Raw genomic sequence first — 19,798 nt, 5'->3', positions numbered from 1 at the left:
ATCACGTCATATTGTGGACTCACCATTTCTCGACTATAGAGAAATCCTTCACCTATCCGTTTTACCGTAGTATGTGTGAGCTCTCGCCTATACAGGTATACCGGATAGATAAACCTGCGCAAGTACACCTCTCCGGTCCACCGCAACGTGTATGGCCGGCCTTATTTTCTTTGCATTCCGTTTAGAAATGGCTTGGTGGGATTGTGAAAATGTATTGGACGAAAATGTTGCGTTTGTGTTTGATGCGATCTAATTTTTACTCGTTTTTGGCTATTAACAGAAGATCATCTTCAGAGATCATGGCTACAGCCCTGTTTTGTTCACACACACTACTCTTAAAAATTGACAAAAACCACGCGAATAAAACATAAAATACTTATATGGCTAAACCGAGAGTACAGGTTTAGCCTTCGGGTTTGCAAATCGAAGGGCCTACCTTCCGGTAAACAGCATCGTGGATGGCGACCTAAAGATGTAGGTTTTATGATTTGTAATAGATCACATAAACTGCAGTTCAAACAATATTAGAAGTTCAAATGTACCTACATCGCCATAACCTCAATTCTTCATTTTAATAGTGAATAAAAAGTTGTAATTTTTTTATGCTTTTAGTTGAAAAGGTTCATTATTCACTAAATAAGCAAAAATGTCTGCGGCAATGATTACAGCCGACTGGTTCCTACTAGGAAGGGATTTATATTTTCGGTATGAAATATCTCCTTGTGTGATGTAAAGACATGATTTCGCTTTTTTTAAGAAAATTTGAAGTGTACGCCATGGGTTGGCACCAGGATATAAATATGGATCAAGTTATAGCTGAAGCAGCTTCATATGGTGGCCCCATTGCTGTTAGACGTGACGAAACAAAGATTATAAAAGTGAGAGGAACGGGACATCAAGTTATCGAAATTTTTTCAGGCTCTGGGAAAAAAATTTCCTCTATTAAGGTATTTTTTATATATTAAATCTAATGGTAATGATCACAGTTTCATATACCTATTTTAGTGGACTAGAAAACCTATAGTAAAAATGGGTTGGTCTCTTGATGAAAAGTTTGTATGTGTACAAGATGATAGTCAAGTTATAATACACGATTTATTTGGCAATTTTATGCACGCTTTTACATTGTCCCAAGAAACACAGGATGCCAAGATAATTGATGCAAAGATTTTTATTAGTCCCCAAAATGTTACCGGTATTGCAGTTATGACCGCAAATTACAAGTTGTTTGTTTTTAATAACATTCTTGAGCCTAAAAAACGACAACTCTCGGAACTACCAAGTATAACAACTCGTAACGATAATGTTACTGAACTGTTTTCATACTTTTAAGGATCAAACATTCGTCCCACTGCATGGGCGGTTATCTCAGAAGAATGTGGAACCGAAGTGTTAATTGCTCGAGAAAAGGAGCTGTTTAGACTTAAGCAAGATGAATATCACACCACTACTATGGTATGTTTAATATTGTTACTGATTTTCTTTTACATTTAAAAAGTACCTACATTATTTTAGCTTCAACCAGATATCGCTCATGTGTATACATCAATAATTGAAATGGCCGTTTCCATAAATGCCAGACATGTGGCTTTATTTACAGATGCCGGATATATATGGCTGGGATCATCAAATCTTAGGTCAAAGTATTGTGAAATAGACACAAACTCTGTACGAAGACCGAAACAATTAGTTTGGTATATAAGTAAATATTTGATATTTTGTTACTTATCCTTAACGTAGGTGTGGAACAGAAGCTGTAGTTGCATTTTGGGAAAAAGAACCTAAGGAGACAACTCTTATAGTTTTAGGACGTCACGGAGAAATGGTTACCTATCCGTATGATGGGTCAATTGCTTTAATACCTGAAATTGATGGTGTACGAGTTTTGTCTGCATTTCAACATGAGCTAATTCAGAAGGTTCCTGATGTGGTGCAAAAAATTTTCAGAATTAACAGTACAGAACCGGGAAGCTTTCTGTTAGAAGCTTCTAAACAGTTTCAGGTAACCTATATTTTATCCCAGCAACCATTTATTAAAAGGTCATTGTTGCCACTGTAACATACTCCCTGCACTATATAGTAGTCCAGCAGCCACCGCACGTTTTATTGAGTGATCTTTGTGAGTAGGTTAGTACACCCAAGTTATTGCTCTGTGAAAATTCTCGATACATGAAAAACTCTCTTCAACCCAACCTACTCGCGAAGATTCAGCCTGTTATTAATCACTGAAAAAAAAAACAGGTGGTGGCTGTTGCACTATAAATGTAATGCGTTAAAAATGGCAAACAGCACTGGCCCAGTTCAGAAATATCTATCCCTTATTAGCTAACCAAGTGATGGTTGATTTGTACAGACTGGTTCAAATTCGTGGCTCACCATTGGGATATCTGTATCTGACACATTTGATTTTGACATTTTTCTTGTAAAAAAGTATAGAATGCTTAGACCATATAGTACATGGACTGCTAATTGTAACTAAAATATGGTCAAGGACATCGCCTGGGTATGTGAGTTTCAGGGTAAACGAGTCTGTTCGAAGTTGTCCGATGAGACACGATTTGAGACTGTCAACCTATAAATTCACAAACGTCAATTAATTAATCGCCTAGATATCCCAAAAAAAGCAAACTTATTCTTATGTGTGAACGTATAGCAAATAATGAAGAGTATATAAAAGCTTCCCGTACTACGCGGTTACTAAAAAGCTGCTCTTTACGCGATCCGAGTGGTGTTCATACGACCTTAGTTTACCCTGAGATTCAGATACCCACGACTACAGTGCCCTCTATCCGTGACCACCCATTTTGTATTGAAAGCATAGGGCTAATAGCAGTCCATGTACTATATGGTCTAAGATAGAATGTGACATTTCAATTTTTTTCTCTTTTTTTCCCTATCTCATTCCTTAAAAATCCAATATGGCGCCCATAAGAAATAAGAGAGTTCATCTAGCGTACTATGTAAATTCTGATAACGGATTCGGGAAAAAAGTGCCCATATAAGTAAGGTGCTAATGAGAACCGTCCAGTTCCACCATTTCAGATAGGGAAAATGATAAAGAAATTTGACATTTTATTTTTCTGTGATATCTAAGTTATATTCAAAGATTTTTCAACCATTTCAAAAGTGTTTTTTTTTAGTCACAAAAGGGGCAACATTTAGCCTACGCTGTATCTCTCACCGTTGCAAAGTTCCTAATGGTGAGCCATGAATTTGAACCACCCTGTACATTGCCATGACTTTATATTGACACAAGGCCACATATGCCCCATATGGGAAATAGAATTAGAATGCATTCCCAGTTTATAGCATGGCCTAATAAGAGTATGGTCTGCTATTGCGCATAGTGCATTAGTCGGCTGGCGTTGATGTGACGTCACGCGGTTGTAAAACGAACTGGTGCCGGCAAGACTCCCATAAGAGTAAGTAAGAAAGCCCAACAATTATGGTGAAAAGTTTTCATTCATAAAGTGCTTACACCTAATTAGAGCTTATCTGCATATATATATATATACGTAACAAACTATGTTGTATTACAAAAACAAAGTAGAAAATCATTAGGATTTAATGTAAAATATGTACAAAACATCAATTCAGACTGTTTAACTTTAAAATGTGGTAGGTGTTGTGGATACGGGTGAAAGTAAAATAAATACAACTACAATATAATTTATTTTAGAATCAAAAATGAATCTTAAGAATCGCTGAACCGAACTCGACTTATCTTAACAAGTGTTGTGTACCTACTGTCCGAAACTACCGATTGTGTAACACATGTGCAACAAAGTACATTTCGGATGACTCCCAAGAAGTCATGAATTTTATGAAAGCTTCTATTCCTTAACTCGTAAATAACACCCTTGTCGGTTAAAAAATAGACCCTTAATATTTAAACTACTTGTCGGTCCAGCGTGTTATGCACATTTGTGCAACGTAATTACTAGAAGTTAATTCCGGAAATTTCGTCCGCTACAAAAACATGAGGTTTTTCATTGGTTACTAATTGTTCGTCTTTCTGCAGAAGTTTCACAGTTTCTCATTTTTTTTATTTAGTTTCCGAATTCTTATATACGTCCTTACTCCAAAGTTCAAAGAGTAGTGTTATATTATATGCTCTTTGCTTTAACTAAGTGGTCGAAAGCGTCGTTAGGTATCAATGTCTTATCACATGATGCATTAAGTTTATTACTTTTCAATAACAGCAAAATAATTTGTTGGCTTTGTTAAATCCCGTTCAGATATAAAATAATCCAATTATCGCCTATTTCAAATTCGGCGATTTCGCCTAAGAATCGGTATTTCGTTTTTAATTTGTATGCAACGTAAGCAGTCATATAAGGCGAACCTTCTTTATGAATGTTCGTTGTTTCTTGACCACGAGCAAAATGAAGGTAGGTATTTCAGCAATACCTTCTTGCAATGTTGGCCCGTTAAACAAGTAGGTATTAATTTCCGTCAAGTTTTCTAATGGCTGAGCAAAGCAGCATTCGCCGGCCCTTTGGAAGGTATATTTACCAACAAATCTTGGTGTCAAAACATATTCCGTATCGTACCTATCTACCTATTTATTAGGTCGTTATACAAATCTATTAACGATCGGTTAGATTGTTGAGTGAAGGTGTAGCCATCGATCAGATGCCGATACAATTATACCCCGCTGAGAAGCAACCTATTTTAGAAATCTATAATAACTTGTATTTAGTTTTTTTTATTGTTATTATTGCAACCATACACCACACAATGGACCATTGTAATAAAGTAATATAGCTATATAATCGTATTTATCACATATGCAATGGAATATCGAAATATTAGCACATAATTATTCATATGTGCGTGTACAATATTTCCAGTGCCGGATTTAGAGGGGGCTATGGGACTATTAGCCCCCGGCGGTAAATTTTGAGAGGCGGTACGTCGTCGCTTCCATCACCACAATTCTAATTGTAGATATTTAATTTATGGGGTTCAGTTTCTGAAATATCATGGTAATAAAACTTGCAGGTCTCTTCACCTATAAAATCGATGCCGGTCTCGCGTTGCCGGCGGTAGCAGGTCGTTGGACGCACAAAAGCACTAGCAAAAACACGTTTCATGTTTTCGGGAAATCTACACTTTGCTGACAAAGGACAAAGGGTGGCCCCATCATCCGTTATTTACCTCTATTTTCCATTGACTATATTGTCGGGCGCACATTTACTTGTTAAACCCTTATTACAAACAATTATTAAGCGGCAGAGCAAAGCGATGTAAGCTTTATAGGGGAGTCGATGGTGTCCATCTGTCCGTTGGTGAACACGATAACTGCCAAAGGCTTGGACCGATTCAGTTCAAACTTTGCACAGTTGACCTACATGCCGCATGTAACAAGCCTATTGAAAATGGGTGAAATCCAATGATTCCGTAGGGTCAAACCGAGGTGCTCTGCCGCTTTTTAGCGCATTTTTGAAAAAAAAATACGTTATTATGTTCGTTATGGCTGGCTGGCTGAGATCTCAGCAATTGCAATTGCTAGACTTTATATTTTCACTAAAAGCTTTCTGATGTAGTATAGATTTGCTAATAAAACACTGATCTGCATTACCAAAAATGCGCTTTCATCATGCATAATATGCTAATTTACAACTTGTTTAGATCCGCTCTAGGGGTTTATTTAAGCTTAAGTTTTGTTGTGTCTCAGAGCCAGTCGCCAGCGTGTCCGACTGGTACGCCGTGTCGTCAATCCTGTTAAGTCATTACGCATCAGCGCAGAAAATGGTATTTATTAGTGGAGTGTTTTCGTGAAGTTTCTAAAAAATGAGCGGAAAAGAAGGAGGTGCATTTTGGAAACGACAAAAGTTAGAAAAACAACAAACATTAAATGAAGTATTACAAAAAAACCAAGATTCAGCTTTTTTCCCTACCTACTGGCGGTATAGTATGACCCCGGCGGTCTATGAACTAAATCCGGCACTGAATATTTCAGTGTATACAACCGCGTGACGTCATGCGCGACTAGTGCGAGATTTCGTTCACGGGAAAGCAGACCATACTCTTATTAGGCCATGGTTTATAGCACAGTTGCAATTGAAATGTGAAATTATAAGCAGTATAAAAAATAAAAAATTTAATATTTTGCCAGACAGGTATACCGGGTGGTGCCTAGCGCGACGCAGCATAGGGATTTCAATGGTAATTTCTTTATAGTCAATTACTAGGTCCCCTAATTATTTTAGAGCAAAAGTCTAAATACGTTTTTTTTTAGAGAAAAAAATACTGCATCTGGTCATACTATTACTTATAATTTTCCGATTTTCAAAACCGTAGAAATCGACAAAATAAAAAGGTTCATTTTACAATAAATTAAATATGCCTTGGAATTACCTAAAAAATGATCAAAGTCCTCGTGTGAGATCGAAGGGACTTCAGCGCATTTTTGTGTGGCAGATCAGTGTTTTATTAGCCAATATTGACTCCACCATCAATAAGATCTTGACGAAAGCTACCACGTTCACTTTGTCGGTACCATTTTCTCACTTACCGTGCACTCGCAATTCGCGTTTGAAGTTTTGACTCCACCATCAGTAAGATCTCGTCGGGGGTTACCACATTCCCTTTGTTGATACACAGTTCCGACGTCCCGTTCATTGGTAATTCACATTTTGGTAGATTTCGCTAAAATCCCGGCATAAAATCGTATTCAACTTTTGGGTACTTCACATAGCTCGACCTTCTATTAGTGACACGAGAAAGAGAGACCGCGATTCGCGCTGTAAGAAACTTTTGGGCGCCCAAAGTCGACTACCCCTCGAAGCGCGCCGCGCAAAAGGTGGTTTATTTCGCCCCTAGGAAAAACAAACAAAATTCCGCCACGCAGGAGTTGTGCGCATTGACAAGATCTTCCCGACGACACCAATTTGAAAACAATCGGAGAAAAACTGTAGAAGAAGATAGATAAAAACTGAAAAATCTCCAGGTTAGTATAATACGCTCGGTGATGGCGTCCAGATGTCGTCGACTCCAAATCTTGTAGCCCCATCCCTAACGTTCTTAATTACACGGCCCCGATAGTTACATGTACACTCCTTGTCTTTTTACAAGCGTTTTTCTACGGGCGCGCATTTACTGCCAGCCAGCCAGCCAGCCAGCCAAAGTGAGATTAAAAGCTACTTTTTACAAAAAAAATTTTTGCAAAAATGCGCTAAAAACAGCGATCACGATTCATTATTTGCCTTTGACGTATATTAAATTTATACTTGTTTATAAATTAGTTAAAGAACTGCAAGTGCAATAACGTTCAAAATGTCCGTCAAATCCATCAGGAAAACGACAATACATTGAACGTTTTGGCTGCAGTAGCGGAAAAACCGAATATAAGTTTAGGAACAAATCTTCTTCAAATCAGTTTTTTTTCTTTGATTATGTAGGTACTCTGAATCCGAAAAATGATAAACAAATAGTATCTGATGCAGATACAGCATACATTCTCTAAAAAAACATTACCCTAAGATGCCATTTATTGCATCGGTTAGTCGAAACAGAATTAAATATGAAAATCGTTCGACGTCTAACAACGATAACTTAGATGCGATGCGCTTGTAGTTTGTTAAAAGATTCCAAAGCATCACTGATTTATAAAAATGTAATTTTTTATTTTGTCGATTTGTACGGTTTTGAGAAAGGGAAAATTATGAGTAATAGCATGAACAGATTCAGTATTTTTTTCTCTAAAAAAACGTATTTAGACTTTTGCTCTAAAATAATTAGGGGAGCTAGTAATTGACTATAAAGAAATTACCATTGAAATCCCTATGCTGCGTTGCGCTAGGCACCACCCTGTAGACCAATTCTCAATGTCCAAGAATACTCATTTTTATTATTATTAAGTGAATATTGAAATCTTAACCGTAGTTGTTAAGTTGTTAAATGAGACGCTTATGCTTTCTCGCAATCAACCCGCTATCCACTCGATGGCTTCATGCCCATGATTTAAAAGAGACCGAAAGGGCCGATTACGATGAAATTTTGCAGGTGGATTCTGTATCAGATTTGTAGATCGGAGTTTGTGAATTGAGCATGTGGGCGAAAAAATAAGGGAGGCTGTTTTGGAATCTCTGTTATGAACTAAATTGCATGAAATTCAAACTGGATGTAGCTTTAGCGATATAATACGCAATGCCAAAAGTTGAGCCTAATGGATTCAACATTCACAGTGCCTTTTTGTCATCTCTATTTATGAACTGAATTGCATGGAATTCAAAGTGGGCACAGCCAGAGTTCCATATCACTTTTGATTAGGTATCATCAAGGCATAACTTGTGCATGTTCTAGTGTTAGCATATTCAAATGATGTCATAACGCCTATGTAGGTACTCTCTAAGGTACCTATACCTTTTTCAGAATCCTTTAACTTACCTTAATTGCAGCAGGTTCTAAATTCATGCAATAACACTGCTGGAGGTCCTGACGATATATCATCTGCCATCCCACTTAAGGCGAGGCTTTACCTAGCGAAACCGGGCTTATTTCATGCAATAGTGTTTCCGCTTTTTCTATCTTGGTAAAGCAGATAGAGCTGTGCTGTTTTCTGTGTTTCAAAGAAGAAAGTTGAATAATTGTCTATTACTTTGCAGAATTCAAAAATTTTAATTAATTTTTATGTAATTAATTCCCAAAAAGAGCCAAAAAGAGCAATTTTCAAACACATATATCTACGCTTCTAAGCGTAGTATCAAAAAAATTCAAAGTAAAGGAAAATTGTACATGTTTGAACTCACTCCTTGTAAATTATGTTGGCAATTAGTGGATTATCGACTGTAAAAAATTGGAAATTCGATGATAGTGTAATGCCAATTTCGTAGGCCGGAAAGCGTCCAGTACGCCTCCCCACTCCATAGCCGTCACTTTCGGCTTTGTCCTCGGCATATCCCCACGCGCTATCGTTTCTACCGTGGGCCGTGGCATTACCTACTAAAATAAATTCGAATAAATGATTTACGTGGTAAATGGTAATGGCCGTGGTTACTGATGTTACGATCCACAAAATGAGTAGTACCATTGAGTAATTATCCCTAATCCTTCACTCAACGGTAGTACTGAAATCGTCTTGCGATACCTAAATATATAAGTAGCTACTGCAAAAGTATAGATACTTACTAATATCGATACTTTGGGAGATTATTTATACTTACCTTTATAGCCACATTTTTAGAATACCTATACCTCGACCTATACCTATGTGACCATTTTTGTGTCTAATCTTATCGCCTGTTACCAGGAGGTTACGGGGAAACCCGAAACTATGAATGTGCTGCGTTTGCGACTTTTGCCAGTTAGCTTTTGCTTTGGAATCAAAATTTAACATCGCGTAGGGGCGTACACGGTTTGTTAGACTTTAGCTACTTTCGATTCGATACAAGCACTTTTTATCGCATTTTTTAAGAATTAAAAAATTGTGCTATTGTTTGCGTTTTGTCCGTCCGTCCGGACCAGGTGGTTTAGTGGTGCTAAGTTAAAGTTTAGAAAATAGGGAGGAAGGGGGGCACATGTTCTACCGTTCATGGTATTTTAATGAAAGGTCTCATAAATTGGTTTGTACAAAGTATAACTTTCCCGTGCGACTTTTTTTTCGAGATCAGTGAGCGGCGGGGCCTGAGGGGGGGGGATAAAAATTAGGTTTATCTCTCATTGTATTCTAACTAAGGGTCTCAACGAAAGAAGGAACCGTTTTCTACCAACTACTGCTCTTCTTTCGGTCCTCTTATCAAAGTACGGGGTGGTGAAGGAGGGGGAGTGGAACTAGTTTTATCCTTCATGGTACTCTAATGAAAGGGCTCGACGAAAGGAATACATTTCTACCAACCATAGCCCTCGACCTCCTCCTCGACTTCTTATCGTGATCGGGTATATTCTCTTATACTTCAAGAACGAATTGTCGGAAAAAGGTACTCACAAAGGGCCATTGAGACGTCTGCAAGAAATATATCCATTGCTGATGTCAAACAAAAATGCGCTTTATCTGCACAAGAGGTGTGCACAATTTATACTTATTTCGGATACTCGGAACATCATTACCCGTGCCATTTTACTATTAAGGTCGAGTTTCAAACGCGACGGTTATGCTTTCTGCCAATCGTCCGATCGCTCGCTCTCTCAGCTCGATCGTTCGATGGCTACATGTCCATCGAATTAAAAGAGAACGGATGGAGAGATTACGATGAAATTTTGCAGGTGAATTCTTTATCAAATTTGTAGATAGGAGTTCGTGAATTGGCGCTGTAGCCCAGAAATAAAGTAGGTCCTTTTGACATCTCCGTTAGTTATGAATCGAATTGCGTGAAATGTTGTATGTAGACACCTCGAATAAAAGTAAAATTAATGCCGCTTCAAAAAATTTGTTTTGCGCATGCGCCATCCGATTTTTATATTTATTAAGATATTTAAATGAAATTTTGTAGGTATATAGACCCCTCGAATAAAAATGAAGCGAATGGCGAAGCAAAAAATTTTGTTTTGCGCATGCGGATATTTAAATAAAATTTTGTATGTAGGCAAAAACGTTCAAAAACTCGAAGCTAACCAAGATGCCGCGGGCGACACCCATTGAACCTACTGTGAAGTTAGGTTCTGAAGTGGTCTGTAATGAGAAAGATCGGCTTCCAGTCATAGTTCATAATACGAGTATAAATCGTTTATATATACAATAATATAATTATCACACAAGATAAATACACTACAATAATTTTTGTATACGACTACTATAAAAAATTCGACATTTCCAAATTTTACCTGTACCTTGGTTGACTTAGTTTTGGAACGCACTCGACACTGTACGACCACAGCTTACTTACTATCCAGCTGCACAACTCTCTTGGCGGGAGCGGTTTGCGCCGATCTACGCGCCGCAGCGCTTATGCCCCGCCTCTGGGGTAAAAGACTGCATTGCCTGTTTGGCGTGCAATCAAGCCCAGTGTTGCCACGTTGGCCATTGTCCCGATTCAATTCATTAGGCAATAAAATGTATTAAACACCTAACCTAGTTTCATTGCAATATTACGTAATATTGTACAGCAAATTCTAAACGTTCACATTACAATACAGCTCAAAAATCACCTACTACGGTACTGTGAAGCGACCGCGCGATGAAAATTCGTTTAATCCGGCCCCGACTTTTACCCCAAGCGCGAGAAAGAGGGCACCATTCCATCTCGCTTGGTTGTAGACCGCCAGATCAAAGGCACCGCTCGAGAGTTGCGGAGCTGGATAGTAAGTAAGCTGTGGTACGACCTTGTTGAGTAAACTTTTCCTCACGCGGATAAATAAATTTTTCTGAGAGTACTTTAGAAACAATTACTTTCATCTCTAAAAATGGTGAAGAAAATGTGATTTTCCTCTCTAGTGAGGAATGGAAAAAACAATTGCCGATTTAATCATAATGACATTAAAATTGAAACATACCCGTATCTAGATTGTTATGTGTCAAACTTCATTATTGCATACGATCATTTTTCCATTTTTTTTCAAAAAGAATTTGTGTAAAACTTGAGAAGAAAGTGTTTTTCAACACCCTGATGGGCACTAACAGTCCAGGGGTGCATCTCCACTACTGTTGTTGCCATCGCGCTGGGCTGCGACATATGCTACGCAATGTTGTGGATTTTGTGGATTGGGGAGGTTGTGAGGGGAGGTCTAACTGGGTTTTATCCGACCCGAAAAGGTACGGCCACCGCTTCGCCACTGGATTATATGCCTTATCCCCATCTTTTGCTCTCGTTTCTTTCCCTCCTTGTTCCTCCCCGTCTTATTGTTGTCTTCTCCCTGCGCTGCTTTTTGTCCCCTCTTCCTCCTCCTCTTGGGCACTTTGTGCTTATGTCTGATTCCTCCTCCACCAGTATTCGTCTGCTTTCTTTCTTCATTTGATTGTCGCTGCTCCACTCTTCTCATGGGGATCTCCGAGGCCTCTACCATTCGGTCTACGGTGGTGTTCCATGTGAAACAGGGTCGGCTCACTTTCCATTACAATTAGGGCATTATGCGTGGATACACCATCTTGTTGAAACCAACAGTTTCCGACTTGTGTTTCCTTTGTGTGTCGTAAATCGTTTTATTCATAGGAAAAAATGCTACTCAATATAGTATCTACTTTTTTTACGGACCATATAAGAAAATAAAGTTGATAATGATTTCTCCGAAATGATGAATTAAGGAGTGTATGTCAAAAATCTACGTCCAATGGGCAATTCAACTACATCTGCGTCATTTATTGTTTCTATTTCAATTTCAAGTTCCTCCGTTTCAATGCTGCAAGCAATGAAATAAATAAACTAAACAAATATAGAAAACGAGCTCCTGGGTATGGCTATAGCATGGGCAAAACCAAATTTTAAACCTGATGTTAGTTTTGCTTTTATTTAAAGTGTATATGTATGAAATTTCATTTGAATGCCTCCATAAATAAGAAAGTTGGCACTGCGCATGCGCAAAACGAAATTTTGAAACTGGCGTTAAATTTGGTTTTATTCCAAGTGGCTATGTATCAAATTTCATTTAAATACCTTCATAAATAAAAAGGTTTGCGAAAAGGGCACGGTGAAAGTTGAAAGTGGCACAATTTTTTGGAATTGCGTTTTATATGGCTAAAGCTATACGAATATTGAATTTCATGCAATTCGGTTTATAACTCACAGAGATGTCAAAAAGGCCTTCCTTATTTTTTGGGCTACATTGCCATTTCACGAACTCCGATCTACAAATTTGATAAAGAATCCATCTACTAAATTTTATCGTAATCGGTCCATTCGTTATCGAGATATCGTGCGGACAGACGGACAGACACCACAAAATTATAAACTCGCTAGGAGCTCGTTAATAAACCGATACAATGAAATATTGTAGGATCCTAAGTATTACCATTACTTTTTAACGACCATTTATTTTACCCTTGCAAAATACATATTATAGTCAGCAAAAAGGCATCAAATTCATTTCTTGATCATTGAGAAAATGCTCTTAGTCTTTTTCCCAACAATCTTGGTCTTGGTGCATGAATAATGATTTTGACGTGCTTTGATCAAAGTAACGGGCGATTAAAAATGAGTTGCTGTCGAGTCGCCTTTGGAAGTTCAAGTGAAATACGATTTTCCATGTAAACAAAAATTTCAAAGGCAACTCGACAGCAACTCATTTTTGATCGCATAGTACATGTGGTTGCCAAAAATGCAACAAATTCCTGGCTTATAGCGCACACGGACGGACGGACGACAATATAAAACTATAAAGGCTCTGAGGATCGTTAATAATCAACAGTGAAATCCATGCGTGTGTACCTTTACCTTTCTTGATCTGAATTCCAAATTGGTATTATGCGGCACTGTGAGACGAAGGTTGAGCTACAGAATCACAATTTACATCAAAATAATGTTCAAAATGAATCAAATCGGGATTAGCGTAATTATTGTCATCATCAACCGATTCGACTACAGACTGACAATCCCTGGCATCCCTAATAATCCCCTATACTTTTTATTATTTAAATTAGAGATGACCCATGCTGTCAACGGAATACGTTTATGTTTTTACTTATCGCCATCTATTCAAAGCTAAATATGCCTTAGATTTTTTTTATTAGCTGATTTTCCATGTTTACTATAGCGTTTATTCCTATGCATTGTTTATCTCTGTGCATTATATTTGGTAATTACCAGATAACGCAAATCGAAAAACTCGAACAACGCAAATTAGATAGTCGGTTAGCGTAAAGCGGACGGTTCGTGCTAATTGCGTAAACTTCCAAAACAATTGTCAATGTTATGTTTCAAAGAAACTAGCATCCAACCAATTCGTGATCGGGCGTCGGCGACGCGGGCCGTCGTGAATCAAGGCGGGACTACTGCATCGGATGAACTCGCTATTTCTCCCACATTCACACAAATTATTTCTTCTGGCGCGCGGAATCGCAACAATTTGAATTGTAAAGCCTCGCCTTAACAAAGTACTTGGACTTTACAACAAAATATGGATGGCTCACGAACTCTCTGCCATATGGAAAAATTATCATGCCATAGCCCTACACTTAACCTAGCCATAAATGATATAGGCGCACGCATACAGGCACTAACAAAATAATTACTGGCGACTTTGTACTTCTTTGTGCTGTCGCAGTTCCGTCAATAACACTTAATAATAATAATATATATTTACTGCATACTTGTAACAAAAAAATATACATTGCAGAAGTCACACAATATTGTTGAAATCTAAATCTTCTACATTTTCAAATTCTACTTGTATCAGGATTCACTTTTTCCCCATTTAAGATGAAAGGTCTTAATTTCAGTTGGAAAATCAATAACTATGTTCCTAGACTTCTCCTCAACTTTAATCTACTGCAACAGTAGTATAAAATCCTACATTTTAACATTCAACTCCCGTGTCTCGCCTGGTCACATCATATACAAAAATTGAAGTCAAACTGCCTTAAACGTCTCAATAATATGAAATCTCTACCACATCAACAATGGGAGCACACAAAGAAAATACTGTTTAAAGCATTGAATATAAAGTGCTTATTCAAAACTTCAAAGTGTATTTCAATGAGGAGAGTATATTAGGGTTCCCATTTAAAAAAATTGTCGATGACGTATCTCAAATTTGGGCCACCCTGTCTGAAAGTTTATTACATCTAAAAGAGTGCAGTTTAAAATACCAATCGATGTGTCCGACCATATTTCCGAAAAAAACCTTTGATTTACTGAATTTATTCCAAGTTGGAGACTCGCCCTGTATAGACAACTTTTTCATGCGTTTGTGCAATGCAATAACTTCGACAACATTGTTGAAATGTATTTACAATTGTCAAACTACGAAGTATTCGTTTAATGGAAAACTAATTACAAAAATAATACACATGTCGCAAGATATCGCAGCCGAGATGGGTCGCCTTCTACCCATAACTCCCTGCTGCGTTGCCAACTCTCCTCGATACACGACAATTGTATACACTGATTCCTTAAAAGAAGATAATGTCAGCTGTTCAGCAATTTCGCCCACCAAATATCTATCCGGCACTTTAATTTAATCGATCTCTAGTTACAGACATACAGCTATCTTTACCTACTCACTGTCGCCTATCTACTCGTATCAGTAACATACTCACAGAGAATCTAATAGCACAAAGCATTCACAACACCTACCTCAGAATCGTCAGCAACGGAGCTCATTGCTTCGGGTCCTACAAGCCTCCACCATTCGCATAAAGCTCAACAACCATACTTGTAATGATCTTGTAAAAATCTGTAGACTGCGCATTGGTCATACAAGCATGAAGTATGGTTTTCTTCTAGAAGCCAGCGACGATCCTCATTGTGAATACTAGAATGTTCAACTACAGTGCTCAAATTTAGTTACTTGTTGAAAAGAATTTCGGAAAATGTTTGACGGATTTGAATAAGGAACAAACTGTGCTTCAGGTTTCTCGCAATTTGGTTTATAAAGAATGTTCAGCAGTATGGAAATGTCCCTTATAACTTATAACGCAATTAACGTTTTACACCTTGGACCTCAACGCTTACGTGGTAACAATTTGATTAAATAAGAGCAATAAAATGCTACTACGAAACGAACTTGTTCGCTTCCGTTTTGAAAGGTAACACTTCGCCCCATTTACGGTTGAAAAGTATATCAGCCGGCAGGTCGATTCCTTTTCGCACTCCTCTTTTTGCATAAACCGGTCACTTATTATTAGTTTACTTGTAATGGCTCGACAGTTTTCGTCCAAATTGGTGGCACAATTTTCCGGTTGTTCGGGGTTTATATAAGGCTTCCAGTTCAATTGACAAATTACAGGACTTGCTAGTGCAGTCCTTTTTATTTATTTATTTATTTATTTATTTATTCAAGTTCATGTTAGGGTGCAAAGCACTTACAATTGTCAAAAAAGGTTTACATGTAAAAGTGTATATAACATAACAAGTCAAAAATAGAACAAACAAACAATAATACATTAACACTAAATTACACTACCAACTTACATCTAACATGTTTATAAGTTTCACATGATCCTCAAATTCATCTAGGGTGTAAAAAGCATGTTCAGTTAGGAATTTTTTAACGACACATTTAAATTTGGTTTTTGGTCATTCCTTGATATAAACAGGAATAAGATTAAACAGGGTTAGTGATTTGTAATACGCTCCTTTTTGGGATGCTGTAAGTTTACAATAGTTAACACGAAGTTTATGTTTAGTGCGAGTAATATGAGTATGCATGTCGCACTGTTGTGAGAATGCTAACAAGTTTTTTTATAAAGCATACAGCTTCTAAAATGTACAATGACGGCAACGTAAGTAACTTTAGTCTTTTGAAGGCTCCACAACAATCCTCACGATAACCCAGACCACTCATTACACGTATTGCTCTCCGCTGCAGCTTGAATATCATATGCCATGAAACCGATTGACCCCATGCTAAAAGAGCATAGCTGAGTGTACTTTGTACAAGAGCATGGTATGCGTTTTTAACAACCGAATGTGATACATTGTTTACCAGCCTTCTTAATAGAAATATGGACTGGCTAATTCTTTTTGCAATTACATCGCTGTGCCATTTAAGGTTTAGACGAGGATCAATAGTACAACCCAAAAACTTCGCATTGTATATCGTCTTATAATTTGCACCATCTTGCTCATATTTTAATGTAAGATGCATTACAGCTATTTTTGATGAATTTAGTTTAAGTTTATTAGCTAAGCACCAGTTATTAATTGAATCCATACTTGCATTAGCCTTGCTAAACGTGCTTTCCACATCATGGATAGAAGATATTAAAGTTGCGTCATCTGCATACAGTAGACATGAGACATCTGGGGGGAGACATAGAGGCATATCGTTGACATAGATAAGAAACAGTGTAGGACCTAACACGGAACCTTGGGGTACTCCAAGGGTAACAGTAAGCTTATGCGAGACCACATTATTAAAAAAGACACACTGGGATCTTCCACTTAGGTACGATGATATTATCACAGACAACATATACTACAGACGGTCAATGCAATGCTGTAGAAATAAACGCAACACCTAATAGAGTACGGTTAGTGTGTTGTCTACCTTGAAGCAGTCGAAATAATTTGTTGTAAAATGTGGTAGACGCACAGAAAACTGTTGTGTGTGATAAAAGTGTGTAATAGATGGAGTCATTTTTGTAAAAATAAAATACATATACTCAAACCTTACTTCCTCGGCTTCAACGCCGGCCTTTACGTAGATAAGATAAGCGCTCACCGCTCACTTGTATAACATCATAAATTACATGAAAGAGGATACATTTTAATTCTTCATTTTTCGCTTTTCTAAACATTTAAAAAATTGATGGAGCGAATTTGGTTATTATACACAAGGGCGGAAACTAAATTTAGCCTCCACATATAAAATTATGAGGTTGGACAAGGAAAGATTTTATTAGAATAATAAACATAATTTTTGTTTTTCCATAATAAATATATTATTATACCGGGTGGTGACTTGAACAAGGCACCATAGGAATTGCAATAGTAATTTTTTCATTTCTGATTATTGACTTCTGTAATTATTTTAGAGAGAAAGTCTATTTAGGTTTTTTGTAGGGAAACAAATTACGAATCCATGCATACTATAGCTTTTAATTTTCTGAACTTTGAATTCCAGAAATTGGATAACTAAAAACTTGCGCTTTTAAGAAAATCAGTGGTGCCATGGCAATTTGAAATCAAACATGGCAAATGCAGGCGCTTTTGTTTGATTTCCTAACTCCATGGAATTACCGACTTTATAAACGCGACAGTTTTTAATTTTTAAATTTTTACTGATTCTGAATTTATCAAATACGAAACAAGAGTATTTACCGATTCGTTTATATAATTCGAGGTAAATCTTTCACTCACGCCTTTGACGCTCCCGACGAAGGCGACGACGGGCGACTTCACTTCAGCGCCCCCCAGAATTGGCGTCCAGGGCCTGGGCCCCCCTCGCCCCTCCCCCCTCGCACGGCCTTGCCTACCTATATGTATATGTGATATTTATTATACCATGATCTGTGATAATAACATCACAAAATTTTTTGATTAGGGAAGGGAGCACTTAACGAACTTTATTTATTTTATGTCAATGTGTAGGGTCAACATAGTCCAGCCAATTAGCTCCAAAAGTATAAAGCCAACTGGATGTTGGCATTTCACACAACGAAACCAAGTGTATTCTAAGTAGTTCCCTGCCCGGATTCTCCCGGAACATATTGCTATATACACAAAAAAACCAAGAAAAAATGGAAAAATGCAGTTTTTTTCGCATTTGACTTCCAATTATCTCGTCAACTAATGCTCGAGCTCATAGAAATGAATTTGTTTCGAATAGAATTTTCAGTTGGTACAGAACCGTTCATTTTTAAATGTTATTGTTTTTTCTGGAAAAATACAAAAAAAGTAATCCCAAAAATTAACATTTGTTTTTGTTGATACGCCCTTCTCGATGCTTTGTCTTTCAAACTGGATGACTCCCAGAGCGTTTTCAATATTTTTATGGATGGTGGAACCGTAAAACAACCTATTCCAACAATTGTCTCTGTTGTCCCGATGAGTTTTGCAAATCGACGGACTGTGGAATTAGTTTAGTGGAAACCCCAGAAATAGAACAAGAAAGTAACTTTATAATAGGCCCTTGGCACTCTGTTTAATAAAAATCATACCAACTGTATCTGATAGAAAAATCGATTCTAAACAAATCGTTCTCTTCATTTTTTCCGTAAGAGGAATAGTTAACGAGATACCCTCGGAGATACCTAATTAAGTTAAATGCGAAAAAACGATATTTTCCCATTTTTTCTTCGTTTTCTTGTGTATAGCAATATGTTCCCGGAGTTTCCGGTCAGCTAGACTGTCATTTACGGATTCAGGGGATTTTTTGCATACAATACACATGGGCCCGTATGAATAAAAGTAAGCAAATGCTTATACTTGCAAAATTCAAAGTAAATACTCGTAAGTGCTCCTTCGCACTGGGTGACTTAGCAGCGCTTCTAAGCAGAAGGACAGGACGCAGTGCAGCGCTGCTAAACCATGCTAAACAGACCAGTATGAAGGGGCAGTTACGAGTATTTACTTTGAATTTTGTAAGTATAAGCATTTGCTTACTTTTATTCATACGAGCGCTTGTTTCGTTGAGTGAAGTGACAACACACTAAACCGGCAGACAGTAATAGATACAAAACTATAAACCATCTCGAGGATCGCTATTAAAACTTTGCTTTGTGACAATTTTCGTAGGTAATTGCACAAGTGCATCAAAATGCTCTTTTAACAAATTATGAAAATAACCGAACGCAGTTTTTTACTGATAAGATACTTGAATAAACAAGTAAAAAGGTTTTCGCCCTAAGGCGAGTAACTTCAGCGCATTTTCCATAAATTGATCAATACTTCCCCAAATGCCATACCTATGTGCGCTACGTTTTTCATTACTAGATGCATATATGGTTAAAATGTTAAAGAAATATCTTCATAAATAAGGAAGTTGACACTTTACTGCGCAGTTGATATTGCGCGTCCTGCGCATGCGCTTATTAATCTGATATTTACAATATGCAATACGTTTGCTTTTACTATAAGTATCTTTGGTTAAAATTTCAAAGAAATATCTCCATAAATAAAAAGTTTGCATTGCGCAGTCTGCGCATGCGCACATCTGATTTTTACTATATGCGATATATTTGCCTTTGCGCAGTTCAATCGTCAAGATTTTCTTTGACTCAGGTGCCAGAGCGATACGCTACCGAATGCAAAAAGAACGA

At 37.5% G+C, this 19,798-nt stretch overlaps 1 protein-coding gene across 1 annotated transcript in view; it reads left to right on the top strand.

Annotated features, from left to right (window-relative positions):
* The first annotated feature begins 532 nt into the window (after positions 1–532).
* Positions 533–19,798, top strand: part of LOC116163399 (vacuolar protein sorting-associated protein 16 homolog) — a 38,998-nt gene continuing 19,732 nt past the window's right edge. The window contains exons 1-6 of the mRNA XM_031477300.1: positions 533–705; positions 758–947; positions 1,006–1,282; positions 1,334–1,455; positions 1,516–1,694; positions 1,741–2,002. Of these exons, the coding sequence (XP_031333160.1) occupies positions 647–705; positions 758–947; positions 1,006–1,282; positions 1,334–1,455; positions 1,516–1,694; positions 1,741–2,002 (1,089 nt within the window). The 5' untranslated portion in view covers positions 533–646. The remainder of the gene's footprint in view (positions 706–757; positions 948–1,005; positions 1,283–1,333; positions 1,456–1,515; positions 1,695–1,740; positions 2,003–19,798) is intronic.

This window comes from Photinus pyralis, unplaced genomic scaffold (assembly GCF_008802855.1).
Source record: "Photinus pyralis isolate 1611_PpyrPB1 unplaced genomic scaffold, Ppyr1.3 Ppyr1.4_LG2, whole genome shotgun sequence".
NCBI classification, from domain to species: domain Eukaryota; kingdom Metazoa; phylum Arthropoda; class Insecta; order Coleoptera; family Lampyridae; genus Photinus; species Photinus pyralis.
This window is presented reverse-complemented; position numbering and strand designations above follow the sequence as displayed.